This window comes from Spodoptera frugiperda, chromosome 9 (assembly GCF_023101765.2).
Source record: "Spodoptera frugiperda isolate SF20-4 chromosome 9, AGI-APGP_CSIRO_Sfru_2.0, whole genome shotgun sequence".
Taxonomy (NCBI): domain Eukaryota; kingdom Metazoa; phylum Arthropoda; class Insecta; order Lepidoptera; family Noctuidae; genus Spodoptera; species Spodoptera frugiperda.
This window is the reverse complement of record NC_064220.1, coordinates 5,075,942-5,090,567: the sequence shown is the minus strand read 5'-3', so window position 1 is coordinate 5,090,567 and position 14,626 is coordinate 5,075,942. Positions and strand designations below refer to the sequence as shown.

General features: G+C 34.5%; 2 protein-coding genes across 2 annotated transcripts; one reads left to right on the top strand and one right to left on the bottom strand.

Moving 5' to 3' along the window:
- Positions 1 to 305: 305 nt before the first annotated feature.
- LOC118271154 (probable pyruvate dehydrogenase E1 component subunit alpha, mitochondrial) lies at positions 306 to 7,680 on the bottom strand. Its single transcript, XM_035587098.2, has 8 exons — positions 7,472 to 7,680; positions 7,283 to 7,357; positions 6,510 to 6,678; positions 5,877 to 6,100; positions 5,341 to 5,512; positions 2,466 to 2,615; positions 1,759 to 1,934; positions 306 to 1,205 (listed from the first exon to the last, which is right to left on the bottom strand). Exons 1-8 carry the CDS (start codon positions 7,523 to 7,525, stop codon positions 1,026 to 1,028), a joined length of 1,200 nt encoding a protein of 399 aa, XP_035442991.1. The 5' UTR covers positions 7,526 to 7,680; the 3' UTR covers positions 306 to 1,025.
- Positions 7,681 to 8,187: 507 nt separating this feature from the next.
- Positions 8,188 to 14,488, top strand: LOC118271143 (AN1-type zinc finger protein 2A). Its single transcript, XM_035587088.2, has 6 exons — positions 8,188 to 8,411; positions 8,608 to 8,650; positions 10,003 to 10,189; positions 10,771 to 10,925; positions 11,146 to 11,245; positions 11,652 to 14,488. The coding sequence occupies exons 1-6, from the start codon at positions 8,357 to 8,359 to the stop codon at positions 11,796 to 11,798; spliced, it is 687 nt and encodes a 228-aa protein (XP_035442981.2). The 5' UTR covers positions 8,188 to 8,356; the 3' UTR covers positions 11,799 to 14,488.
- Positions 14,489 to 14,626: the final 138 nt, after the last annotated feature.

Below are 14,626 nucleotides of genomic sequence, written 5' to 3'. Positions count from 1 at the left end.
TGCTCTTAAGTTTAACAAATACTTTTCTGAAACCCGTATCAAAATTGATTGAGCAAATTACGAAATAATTGCGGGCAAACATACATACGAGTCAGAATGAACTTCCCTTTTTGAAGTCGGTTAAATAAATTGAAGTATGCCGTAACTAAATCAAAATACCTATTCGCTGTTAAAGTAAACACATAGATAAACTCACAACTTTATCCCATTGGGGTAGACAGCAACTATAGACTACCACCTACGCCTAGTACGATCCTCGCATACTTCTTTAACTACCATCAGAGTGAAAATGAAACCCAACAAAATATAAGTTATAACTTTAATAATCATCTGCCTTATAAATAAATAATCAAAATGAATTTTAAAATAATACAAAGTGGTATATTATCGGCAGTATCACTTTCCCTTACGTGAATTACTAAAAAAATAACATATAAAATTATATACCTGTGCATGATGTAAGGTACGCAACAATAGTATAAATATTAACAATTATTATCCCCTTGTTGGATATACCAATCTACATAATTTCTTTATTAAAAAATTACAATTTCCGCTAAGTGAGGCTTTTCAATATAATTTGATTAAAAGTGGCTCATTTTTCTGTTAAACAATAAAAATATAGCACCACTCGTTAAAAAGCAAAGGCTAACGGAACCACTATTTCAAATAGCGACTTTGTTGCCATTAATTTAAGATTCTAAATAAATTCAGTATTCGATTTTATTCAAATTACTAAAAAGCCTCAATCCCATACAATATGTTCCACAAAAAATTGTACACTTAAAAAGTCAATAGAAACGATACAAATATATTATTAAAAAAAAAATATTCGTCAGCTGATTGAGTATGCGTTTCAATATGCAAAATATAAAATATAGCACAACGCATACTAAAAATAAATGTGTTTAGAAAATATAAAAAAAAATATATAATCAAAGTTTATACTTAACTCGCTAATCTCACTGGGTGTAGTGGAGCATATTGCAGTGGATAACAGACCTAATTTCCTTAGTGTTAGCAATCTAATTGCGTTGAGCGACGGAGATGTGTTGTAGGGGCGCGCTTGGGATCACGCCTCGGATGACAGGGTCGACGCAGTCAACGTAGATGTCACCAGCCAGTTCCTCGACACCGATCTCAGGCTCGACCTTCGCCTGCTTGGTAGCATCGTCAACCTCTTGACGTACTTTAGCGTCGATTTCCTATAAATATAATCACACAAAAATTTTGAGTAAAAATCGTGGTAATTTTTGGTCGCAAGTGCGAATTTAGAACAAGACTAGCAAAGCCGGCGAACGCCGTTTCGCCACCACAGATTTTTCCTGTTTTCCCTGAATTTTCTTTGCTATAAACCTCACGGAGCCTGAGCCCTTTCCAACGAATGCAAAACCGTGGAAATAGGTTCGTGCGTTCTGGATTTATAGCGTCTAACGCATCACGCATTTTCACGCATCGCATGTAGGCATTACTGATGTTGCGGTCCGTACGATGCGGATCAGTGGACGCAGTTGTATGAGTTTCTATACAAGACAAACTAAAATCCGTTGCGTGCGGTGCGTGCGATTCGCACGATGCGGCCCTGTGGATGCGTACCTTTAAGGTAAGGTGCCGCCTTTTCAATCAGGAAAGGAAACGCGACTTATTTTTATATTATAGATATCTCAGATTTTTTCAGCTATCGGAAATTCTCATAGATCAAAACATGCTCACATTTTGAAATAGACTTAATTTACATAGCATTAAAGTACATTTTACCTTAAGTTGGTCAGGTGTTGCGAGTTCGTTGCTCAGAATCTTGTCTTTGTAAGAGGTGATGGGATCCCTGGTTTGACGCACTTCCTGGATCTCATCGCGAGTACGGTATGAAGTACCGGGATCCGACATAGAGTGGCCGGAGTAACGATATGTTTCCATCTCCATGACTAAAGGACCTGCCGATACAACATCAAATATGTTAATCATTAGCCTCCTTTTTTAGAAGATTAGAGCTAACTTTATTCACACAAGGCAAAAGTTGTTTCACTCCGTTTTTTTTTTTTGGGACAAGCCCGCTACAACCTCCACACTGCTGCAACTCCTGTAAGCTAAGATCTACAGTAGATACAACCATGAAAACACCGGAACATTGAAGTTCAGCGCGTCTCAAGGACATGAACGAATCTGTCTTGGATCCCGCAAAGAAATTAATCAGAAGATGAATGACTGCACGGTTGGCGCGGTGTTTGGGCAACTGGCTGCCGTGCAACGTGTCGCGGGTTCGTTTCCCGCACGGAACAACTCTTTGTGTGATCCACAGATTGTTGTTCCGGGTCTGGGCGTGTTGTGTATGTGAACTTGTATGTTTGTAAACGCACCCACGACACAGGAGAAAATCCTAATGAGTGTGGGTTGCCCCACACTCATTAGGATTTTCTCCTGTTTAAATAAATAACTCACTCACAAATTCAGTCCGGAATACATACCTTTACCACTGGTGCACCAGTCGATACAGAACTTGGTCGCCTCCCTGGTCGCGAGCACGTCCATACCGTCCACCCAGATACCAGGGATGTAGTCACCGCGCGAGTAGTAGTCCGTGCTGGCTGAGGAACGCTCCATACTTGTTCCCATACCTGTCGAACACATATTTATTATCAAACATCAGTATCTTAATAGGGTAACCCAATGATAGAATAGGTACAAAAAATATCCTAAAATAAACATACGATGCCTACATAAGTAAAAGAAATGTGGTATAAGTGTCCATAGGCACACATTGTACCCATTGTACGCATCGTACGTATTCCGTATGACATCATCGCCACGCATCGCATGTAGGCATTGCTGATGATGCGGTACGTACGATGCGGATCAGTGGACACAGCTGTATGAGTTTCTATACGAGACAAACTAAAATCCGTTAGGTGCGGTGCGTGCGATTCGTACGATGCGGGCGTGTGCCGCCTTTTCAAGCACTAGAAGGTTCCAATAATAAGTATGTATTACAAAGATTTAGTCGATTGACGTTTCAATAAGCTATTGCTACAGGTCCCGCGTAAACGGGAGGACTATTGGCTATTGGGTCGATGCAATCAACAATACGGTAGTATCCTGATTTTTTTGTACATCTGATAGTTTATTCCAAAACATTAGACAAGTATTTTTTCTTTTCTTACAAAATTAAATACTTTACGACGATACAGTGATTTGAAATATCGTGTGACGTCACGATTTACTATATTTTATTTATAGGATAACATGACGTAACGACTCCCCACTCCTAAACTTAACTCCGTTTTATCTCTATTCCTTTTTTACTCCTACATAAAATTACCTACATACATTCGCTTATCACATGAATTGAAACTGCGATAAATATGTCTAGCCAAACATTTCTCATGATAACAAGAAAAAACGTTGATAAGTCGGATTCATTGTTATATAATACAAATAGGTAATAAAACATTAACATCCATTTCGTACTTAATCACTACATAGTATAAAAACAAAGTCGCTTTCTCTGTCCCTTTGTATGCTTAAATCTTTAAAACTACTCAACGGATTTTGATGCGGTTTTGGTTAATAGATAAGAGTGATTCAAGAGGAATGTTTGCGGTTGGGTAACTGGCTGCCGCGCAACGGGTAGCGGGTTCGATTCCCGCACGGAACAACTCTTTGTGTGATTCACAAATGGTTGTTCCGGGTCTGGGTGTTCTGTGTATGTGAACTTGTATGTTTGTAAACGCACCCACGACACAGGAGAAAATCCTAGTGTGGGGCAACGTTTTTTTTTAAAAAGAAAAGAAAAGAAAGTGTAACATTTAAGTGGTAGGTACTGAAAAAAATTTAATAATTAAATATTTCTTTAGTTATGACTTTCATTCAACAATTAGGCTAACGAACAAGGTACCTTTGGAATTTTAATAAGACTCTTTTAAGTTCATATTGTTTTTGTTTCCGAAGATGATTAAACCTTTGATTGAAACAAAGGAAATAGCACTTTCACAATACATACATACAAACAATGATTCGAATTGCTCGGAAACCAATAACAAAACATCAAATACATTCAATGTAGCATCAATCTTGATATTAAAGCAGTAAGCAATAGAGTATAGAATCGTTTACCATCTAAGTGAATCGTACCGTGGTCGCGGGAAGATTTTGTGACGTAGCAGGAAGAAGTGAATTGTAAACAGATCTATTACTGACAGGGCCCTCATATTCAGTACAAGAATAAGGTTGTTTTGCCACCAGGAGATGTGCTATGTAGCTACTCTACGAAGATGTAATAGCTTAGCTGTGGCTACCTAAACTATGTGACCGTTTCCACCGATACTAAGCTATGTAGCTAGGCGAGTAAGATGTGCTATATAGATGCGCCGCTGCAAAGTAGCTGTGCGAGGTAAATGCGCAGCTCTAGTAGTATTTATTGTTTCTTAGCACTTATTTGTGATTAGCTTGTGTTAAGGTGCATATAAACTGTTTTTCTTTATTAGACGTGGTTTTAAATTATTACCTTCGATTCTACACATTCAACAATGTAATGAAATAAGCCTAGAACAGAATATAATCAACTTTATCACATATATGCCTTCAAGGTGAAATAAAGGTCGACTGGCAATATTTCTTAGGTACAATCTTCATAAACAAATGTCATAACTAAATGATAGTAATTTTAACCAGAATTCGTTTTTAATTGCATAAGTATTTAAATTAATATCATATTACGGTTTTTCGTGAATTCATACGAATCTTTTTTGTTTGTTTGCATTGAATAGGCTCCGAAACTACTGGACCAATTTGAAAATTTCTTTCATCATTGAAAAGCTTATCTTTAAGGAATAACATAAGCTACTTTTTATCTCAATATCTTAACAGGATCGGGAACTACTTAGAAAAAATCTTGTAATTTCCACAGTGGCTAATGAAAAACTATTTAAAATATATATTGTATTACCGTCCACAGCTAATCATTAGTTGTCATCAAACTCTAATAATTTGGAACAATTATGTTCGAAATCAATAACAAATGCATTCTCTATTACATATATGAGCTAATTGAAATGGTAATGCGACACGATTGGAGAAGCTAACAGCTATTTTTTTCTCTAACGACCGAAATTTATAACAGATGTCAATCCAACAACTTGATGGAAAATTAAGATCGATCGAACAAAAATTAAGATCGATTAACATTAGGTTTAACTTTCTGTCGAAATCTAAGAAATTTGTTTAAGTGCGGTTACTACCAATTTCGCCCGTAAATCATCGATGAGTCAGTGAAAAATAAACACGAATACAACAATAATGAATAGGCATTCAGAAAAGACGAGGAATGTTTAACTTAATTCTTACCGTATCCATTGTTCTCGCAGACGAACACGCACGGCAAGTCCCATAGTTTGGCCATGTTGTAGGCTTCATACAACTGTCCTTGGTTCGCGGCACCGTCGCCGTACAATGCAAAGTTTACACCGCCATCGCCTTTGTATTTGTGCGCGAAACCTATACCAGCTCCTAGCGGCACCTGATAATTAGATTTAAGTTATTGTTTTGTCCATTAATAGCTTTCTTTCCTTATTCTTTAAGCAAAGTGGTTTAACAGTGCCTAAGAATAAGGATAAAATGAAGCAATGGAGTCATAATTACATCTTAAACACTTTACGAGTTTATTAAAAGACTCTATAGAGTCTACAACAACATTTTATATTAGTCAATAGTCAATAGTTATATGAGCAATTCTGGGTCACTGTGCTGATTTGGGAACACCTAATAATTTAGGATACAAACTTTGTATCTTATAGCACAAATTAACATTGAAAGATATTTTTTGTCCATTAATGGGTTAATATTAACTTTTAAGAAGAATAATAATAAAGGACAACACTAACTTGAGCTCCGACAATGCCGTTGCCACCATAGAAATTCTTTGCATACAAATGCATAGAGCCTCCTTTGCCTCGTGATACTCCTGTTCTGCGACCAGTGAGTTCGGAAAGTACACCAAGTACACTGGCTCCCATTAGATAGGTCCAGCCGTGGCATCGGTAGGCAGTGATCACAGTGTCTACGTCTCGCATCGCAGCGCGCATTCCCACAGCTACGGCCTCCTGACCTGATCATTAGAACATAAAATAAGTAGGTAAGTTGAGTAACACAATTCTTATAGGGTACTTCCTACACTGGGAGTTCTACTTGTAAATTAATTTAGTAATAGGTATATTACACATCTATATTTCAATTACATTCATTCCTCAATAATTCACTTAAAGTAAGAAGGAACTTAAGGCACTCTTTAATAAAGAAAGTCAAATCATTTATTCCGATAAAACCATATACTTAGGTACTATTGAAACGTCAACAAAGAAGGAAATAAACAATAGTCTGTCAGTCTGTCCATCAGTGAAGCAAGGTGCTTGTTCCAAAGTATAGCTTCAAATGGAGAAGAACGAGCAAGAAATTTCATTCCAACCTTTTTTGTATAATAACTATAGTGACACATTCTAAGCTAATTTAGTACTTACCCGAGTATAAGTGACAGAAACCACGGATGATCTTCTCCCTGTACAAGTTGCCGGAAGCGGTTTCAATACGACGCAGAATCGCCAATTGTTCGTACAGTTTGAGAGCATCTTCGCTGGTTAGGGTAGCGGTTGTGGCAGGGCCTTTCTCCAATTTATGGAGTTTGTAAGGCTATTGGAAAAAAAATTTAATAAATTTTATGAAACTTATTTTCAATACTATTAACTAGGTATACATAAATTTCTGTGTTTACTTTTCACAACATTAAAATTGCAACTAGTTCCACATTCAAATTACAATCCACAATTGTATTATGATCTAATTTCAGCCAGGAACTTATAGGGAAATCAAGAAATTTGTTATTATTTCCTTATTTGAATCCAATAACACTTTATGCCATTATTTTTAAGTGATGAAAAGTCACATCAATAAGTAAGCTTTAGAATATGCATGGAATACAAGTGAATGTATACACTAGGAACTAAAGGTACTCAAATTGTTTTCATTTAACTCAGGTACCAATGCAAGTCACAGTAAAATTTTAACCTTCACAGCACCTCTATTTCATGAGCAATAAGAGCTTTAATACCGATAACTGACAACAAAACATCGTTACACTTGACATATGAAGGTTAGGTTACATAATTGGAAAACTATCCAGTTTATATTTTGATTCGTATTAAATAACGGCCGGCGTTCATGAACCATGTTGTACGCACCACCACAAACTAGTCGATCACAATTTAAATCGTAATTGATCTTAAATTAAAGCTACCTTGATTTCAAATGAAGCTTCACTCTTCGTACTGTATTTTGCACTAGAAGTCGTTGCAACTGGGGCACCCACTTTCTAAAATGAAAAAAATATGTTGAGTATACATTGTTTGACCTTGTTGATTGTATTCTAATAGCACATATAAAATTTATAATAGATAATAGCTAAAAATCGCGAGGAAAGACCCACCGTAACCGTGTTACCGGCCAGAAGCTTGGCGACGGAAGGAATGATTTTACTCATTTTTGATATTAGTTCTTCTAGAAAGCCCAGTGTTTTCAGTGATCCTGTTTAATAGGATCACTTTATTCTTTTTATCGGTTTAATTAAAATTAAAAACTACAGGCTGTCCCAGTGTCGTCGCTCAGGTCGAAAGTGACGTTCGTGACATTGACACTCTGACACTTGATTTTTTTAAGTCTAAGATACACTACCGCCGTGGCGTGTCGCGTGTGACGCCGTGGCTTTTTGACCCATCGGCTGTATCTGCAACTGGCATTTTATTCTAGTGGTGTACCAAATAATTTATGCTTCTTCATTTACGTATCAATTATTTGGTAATTAATATTTTTAAAGATATTAGAGATAAAATAATTTAACGTTTGTAGATGTTAGATCTTTGCGTGAAATGGAATTCGAAAATGACATTATACGATATGTTTGTAAAGAGAGTCATGTTAGAAGATTAATCTTCATTGCAGGAAACTGTTGATCACAAATTAGGAACATTTAGAAAACCCACCATTACATTAATTTGTATATTCTTTTAGTTCAATGTATTAAAGATTCCAAGTTGAAGGAATATTTTTATAACAGCGATGCAATACTTCTAAAAACATCCGAATATTCTCGAATACATTAAAAATATGTACCAGTATTCGTAAATGCTTGTTTTCAAAGAAAAATGTCGTTTCATCATTGACTGTCAGTGGATGACGAATAAAACGTATTGTAATACTTTTGCAACAAACGGGATATAAAAGTGTTAACAAATTTTTGTCGTCATCATTGATAGTGAAGTGCTTGTGGAGGACCATTTGCGACCATTAGTGTTAATTATTCAGTGCTACAAATATGGAGTTCCCTCATATTGGAAAGAATTGTTCATACAAATCATGTAATAAACTAGGTAAGTTGTAAATAAATCATTCGTTTTAAGAAAAAGGATCGATATTCTTTCTACAATAAATTAGTAGAACAATAGCTTTCCAAAAGTTTTATGGCTTAAACCTACGCAGTTCATTGTAAAAATATTAAACATCTGTTTTTTGTTATTTAGGCGTTTTTGTTATACGATTTTCAACCAAGTATTTCTTTGATTTCAGACTTCCTGCCCTACAAATGTGGAGGTTGTAAAGAAATGTTCTGGTGAGTGATCTTGAGGTCAAACTTCTTAGAATGTAATGTTAATTCTAATTATGCTGATTATGTTCTTGTTTGCATCAATTTAAAAAAAAAAACTGTTATGTGATGAGAAAGAAAAATGTTCATAACAAAGTTAAGTTTCCAAACAGATATTATAATAAAAAACAATGCCTCACTTAAGGAATGTAAAAATAAATGTTATACCTAACTTTTAAGACCTTATCAAGGTCTAATAATAATGGTGTATGAGTACTAAGTTTCATTAAAATCGGTTTAGTAATATACATACATTTGAACTTCATTGTTTTTGGGGAAATCCATACTGCATAAATACTCCTTACTAATAGTAAAAAAAAAACAAATGGGTTTTTACAAGGTAAAGACAAAGAGAGGAATAATGCAATTGTTAATTTATTTAAAAAAATATTAAAATGAATCTTTCCTTTGTTTTTCCTGATTTAATGTTATTTAAGTTACATTTCCTATTATTGTTTTTTAAAGTAAGAATTTAACAATGGTGCTTGTTTGTCTTCTTTTATTTATTTCTATGAAATCAACTATTTGAAACAATAATTACCGATTTCATAATAATGATTATGATCTGGACCAGTAGTCATTGTCATAAACTGTACCACATCTTGTTATCTCTCTCAACCACATTGTGGCCTTAGGTATTTACTTACTAGTTATATTCACATTGTGATAAATGTTCATGATATATGATAATTCAATTTATTTCGGCTATATTTTTTCCTGTGCAATGTTTTATCTCATTGGTTTCAAAAGGTTATGTTACAAACATGACTGACTCACTGACTGCATGTTTGGTGTGATAACTGGGCAATTGTCAGCTCCACAATGTAATAGATTCCCGTACAGAGCAATTCTTTATGTGATCCATAAATTGTTGTTTTGGGTCCGGGTGTAAACACTAGTATCTACTTATGTGCAGGTGCCATATGTGGAATGAACTATAAAATTATTCCACAAATGGCACCCACAAAAAATACCTATCTCGGGTGCCATTTAAATGGGTGCCCAATGTGGAATTATTTCTCAAAGACTTGTAAGAGTACACATGTTAAATGTAATATCCTCTTTAATCATCAGATATTTTACATGCAACAAGCACCATGCCAGCCTCCATGGTACAACTACAACATTTTCTTGTAAAATAAAGTGTGTAAAATATTATTAAATTAACATATTTTAATGCATTGCCATTATGTGTATGATAATGATGACTAATGATAATGAATATAATTTTTTCATTCAATCACAATAAATTTTACAATATTTATTAACTGATCTCAAATGAAACATCTTGTCTCATTTAACCATATAATTATTTACAGTTCTGACCACTTTGCTTACACAAAGCATGAATGCCCAGCACCAGATAGACAGAATGTCCAGGTTCCAGAATGCCCTTTGTGTGGTAAACCTGTGCCGGGAAAGAGAGGAGAGCCACCAGATGTCGCTGTTGGAACTCATATTGACAACCTCTGTACTTCAGACCCAGCAGTGGAGAGGCGGAGAAAAGTAAGTAATATTTATTTTTGCCCTTATTTTCCTATCACTGCAATATCATACAGATAGGCTATTTAAAAAAAAAAACTCAATAACAGTGGCAGTACTGGCAGTCCATGGCACAAGTATACCAAGCCACATAAGAGTGTTATGTCCCATTACATTTAGATCAAACTCGTTCAACGGGCCTCTGCGAGTTGGCCTCGGCCCCTCGTACGCCTTCCAAAGGTCCGGGACCCTGTGGTCCCGAGATAGGAAAAGAACTAACATAATAATAATATCCATGCAAGTTGACGATTGCATTTTAAAAGGTTCTAATTTATAAGTGTAACTGCCTGATCAAATTTGTAGTACCTTATTCGGCTCTTACAATACTACCTGTCTGTGGTGTATAATAATTTAGTTTATGAAACACAAACTGCAATTAACAGTATTTTCAACAAGGGTCTTGTCTAAGAAATTGCGGCGCGCCTATTTATCAGCAATTAATATACACTTGTCATTGTCCAAAAGGGTCTTTTCAAAGAAGCAGGGGCGAGCATATAAAAGTTAATGTTGTCATATAATAATTTATGTATAATAATATTTTACAGGTGTTCACAAACCGGTGCACATTCAAAGGATGCAAGAACAAAGAAATGGTGCCGCTTGTTTGCAGCGAGTGCTCTCTCAACTTCTGCCTTCGACATCGACACGGCAGCGATCACGCCTGCGAAGGCAAGCTGGCTGCCAAGAGAAGACAAGCAGCGTAAGTATCTCTATAACGAACCTAATCCAATCTAAGAAATGTTAATATTCTATTTTAGATTTTATATCACAACAATAAAGTTGAAAATCTAATAAGTATGGCAGAAAGGTTTCATTTCTGTCCTAAGGCAAGAAAAAACCTTATTTCTTGTTTTATTCTTCTATATATTGACATTTGTATTATAATAATTAATGTTATTTTAATTTTTCTCATGTTTCAGTGAAGCAGCTATGGCTAGGATGAAAGCGGCAGAAAATAAAATTACACACACGCCTGTTGCGGCAAAGGTTACAGCCTTCTCTGAAGTGCAAGGAAACATGGTAAGCAATCATGTTTTAAGTGTTAACTGAAATTGACTATTTATTGTCTATTTTACTTTTCTTGGTTCATGAATGAGGGAAACTAATTGAAAAATATAATCAAAGTCTCAACTGGTTTATTTTTCTGGTTGAGAGTTTATTAATCCATACTTCGGAATGAGCAATTAGCTTTCCTAAGGTGCTATCCAATAGATAGTGTAGTCGTTTGTTCGTACCTGTCATAGGATAATAGACAAATAATGTATTTTGAGTCCCGGTGTGACTTAAAGGGTGTATAGTTTGAATCTCTACCCGATGTGTATAGTTTGATTTCCTATTATTAATTATACTGACGTACTGTACATCACGTTAGTTATGTTATACAAAAATAATAATTAATTAAGTAATGTATTGTTGTTTGTTGCAGACTGAAGATGAGGCGTTGGCGCGCGCTTTAGCGATGTCTATGCAAGAAGAGAACACTAGCATACAAGCGCGAGACACCGCCTTCGCGCGTGCGCTCGCTCGACAAAGGGTTGGGGGTGAGCAGAGCTCTAGGTGCTCAGTCTCGTAGCAAGTAAATTGAACATAATAAACTTGTACCTAATAACATAAGAAGGAGGCTATATGTAAAGTGTAACAGAATAGTATATGTGCAGGCTATCACAATAAACAACTATCGTTTAAGCATTGTTAAAAAACATCATTATCATATCAATCACAAGACATCCACTGCTGCATAGGTTTCCTCCAATAACTTCCTGAGTCAACTTGTACGACATTTTCTCGAATTTACAAGACGCTACAATATAAATTGTTCAGTTTTGTTTACCTGTTCTGTTACACTTTGCATTTAAACAAGAAACTGGTATATTTTGTGGCTACTTTTTATTTAAAAAACCGTGGTTACGAATTGTTATTATCGAGCCACTTGACTGTTACATAATTATAATTATTATTTTAGGTCACAAAGAAATAGTCCCTTTCAATTATGTTATATTTTCAAACTGTAAAACTACAAATGCAAGAATAGCCATCCAGTAACAAAACTTAAGGTTTCAAATCGCTAGTTTCTTCTTATGTTATAAATAAATTTTCGTTCTTATGTACATAATATACTCTTTATATAAACAAACAAACCTCTGAATACCCATTCCTTAGTCATTAATTTATTGTTTTATTAAAATCATAATAAAATTGCAATCTCGTCAGTTTAGTAATATTCAATGGATGAGAAGAAAAAACAAATAAAAAAAATATTTTTGTTAGTGTGGCGAGTGCTTAATAATTATGTTAAAAGGTTAAAAGTATAAGAAAATTATTAAAAGACTAATTAATTATCAATTAATTTTAAACGTATCGTGCAGTGGTAATAATGACAAGCTATACTTCAGTATAAGTTTTACGACTGTCTCATGGTTTGAGCGGCCGCAAGTGCTACTGCCGAACATAAGGTCTCGGGGTTGAGTCCCAGATCGGGTGAGATAATATAAGAAAATTTTCGGTATTTCAAAAATGTTCAATAGCCGCTCAAAATCTGGAATTGTACACGATGTTTGGTTACAGACTCAATATCTGTTACATGGTTTTATATACTCATAACATAATGTTAAAAAAATTGAGTGTTATTGTTTGCCCTTTAGTGAATTAAACCGAGTTATATTATATGGTGTCATCACTTCATATAGCGAAAATTCAGCCATCCTTATTTTTCATAAAAAATATATTAAACATACTTAGTAAGTTGCATAAATAAATAATTTATGTATACCGAAATTGATAGTATAGTCTTGTTGGCCGTATCTGTACGTTATTGACATATCTCTTAAGGACTGACCTTTAACAGAAACAACTCTGATTTATAGGAAATAATGGACTAAACTTAGGCTAAGATCTATTCGAATAGTTTGTAAACAAACCATAAAGGTAGGATTAAATAGCCGCTCTGAACAACATTTCTTTCCCTGTTAATCAAAATCTTTATTAAAATAAAATGGGAGTGTAGTGTACCTGCTCGCGGGTAAATTCAAGAGTTTCTACCTTCACGGTCTGTGGGCAAACATTTTACATTGATCTTGGCCTAAGTATAAATTGGTTTAACTCATTTTACACAAATTAACGAGGAATTGGTATAATCTATAAATACGTGTGTAATAAATGTCTATTTCATTGTTTGATGTTATCGTTACATGAAATACTGCACTGATAATAAAAAAGTGTTGTTAGCACAAATTATTCAATTGTCAAAATACTAGATCTATTTTATTGTTAGTGCAATATTCATATTAACTAATGTTGCTGTTTCCTACATAATATGTATATGTGTAAGTAGTGCAAATGTAAAATAAATAAATGAATATGTATTTTTATATTCTATCTTGTGACACTCCTATATGTGAAGTTACATAATCTACACTTGAATTTATTAGATAGATGTATACAATATGTGTAATGGATGTATAATTATCTGTTATAGCCTAAAATATTGTAGACTGTCAGCATGTTAAACTTTGTTGTTTGAAATGTAACACTTGGTTAGGGCGAGTACTTTAAAATCGATTAATCTATGGTGTTATTCGTCATGAACAATTATATGAAATGTTATAACCGATGTGTGTATTCTTGATTTTAGTGAAATTAAAGTTTTTGAACAATCTAGCTGGCTAGCACGCAATGATAAATAGATAGTTGTTTTAATTTCACTAGCTGCAAATCGAGGGAAGTGTTTTATTTTCTCTACCTCGATTAATGATTTTCGTAAAAGAAAAGAAACTCGGCAGAGAAAATCGAATCAATGTTTAACTACTAGGTACTTGCTTTTTCTGTGCACCCTTTTAGCTGACGATTCTGCCTTGGAAATGTGTAAATGCAGTAGCTAGCAGCCCAACCTTCTCCGACATTTTAGTGGATTCTCGACTTTATGTTAAAACAATAACGTTGATATCTCTTTAAACTCCTGTCTTTCCTTACAAGACGAGGCGGTTGACTTGCTGGCAATTGTACAATACACAAAAGTATATCTAATAATGTAATACTGGGTTTCCGAACAGAGGAATACAAATGACCTGAATTATTATTGAATGTTTGTTCGACGTAATGAAGTAACACCTAATATTTGCTTTAATTATTTAGTTTACAATTAACAGTCAATTTGCTTATACAATGTACATTTGCTTGTCCTGCTGATAAGTCAAATATTAAGTTTAATATATTCAATATTTTTTGAATAAAGTGTTGAGAAAATAAAATCATTTACAAAGACTATGTTTGTTTTTTATTCGAGCCTTCGCTTAATAGGAGGGTCTCAATTTTACTTTAAAATCGTTGAGTAGCTATGCATTATTGTACTTTAATTAAGTAAACAGCAGACAAATATTATTTTTATGATATTAATTAATTTAA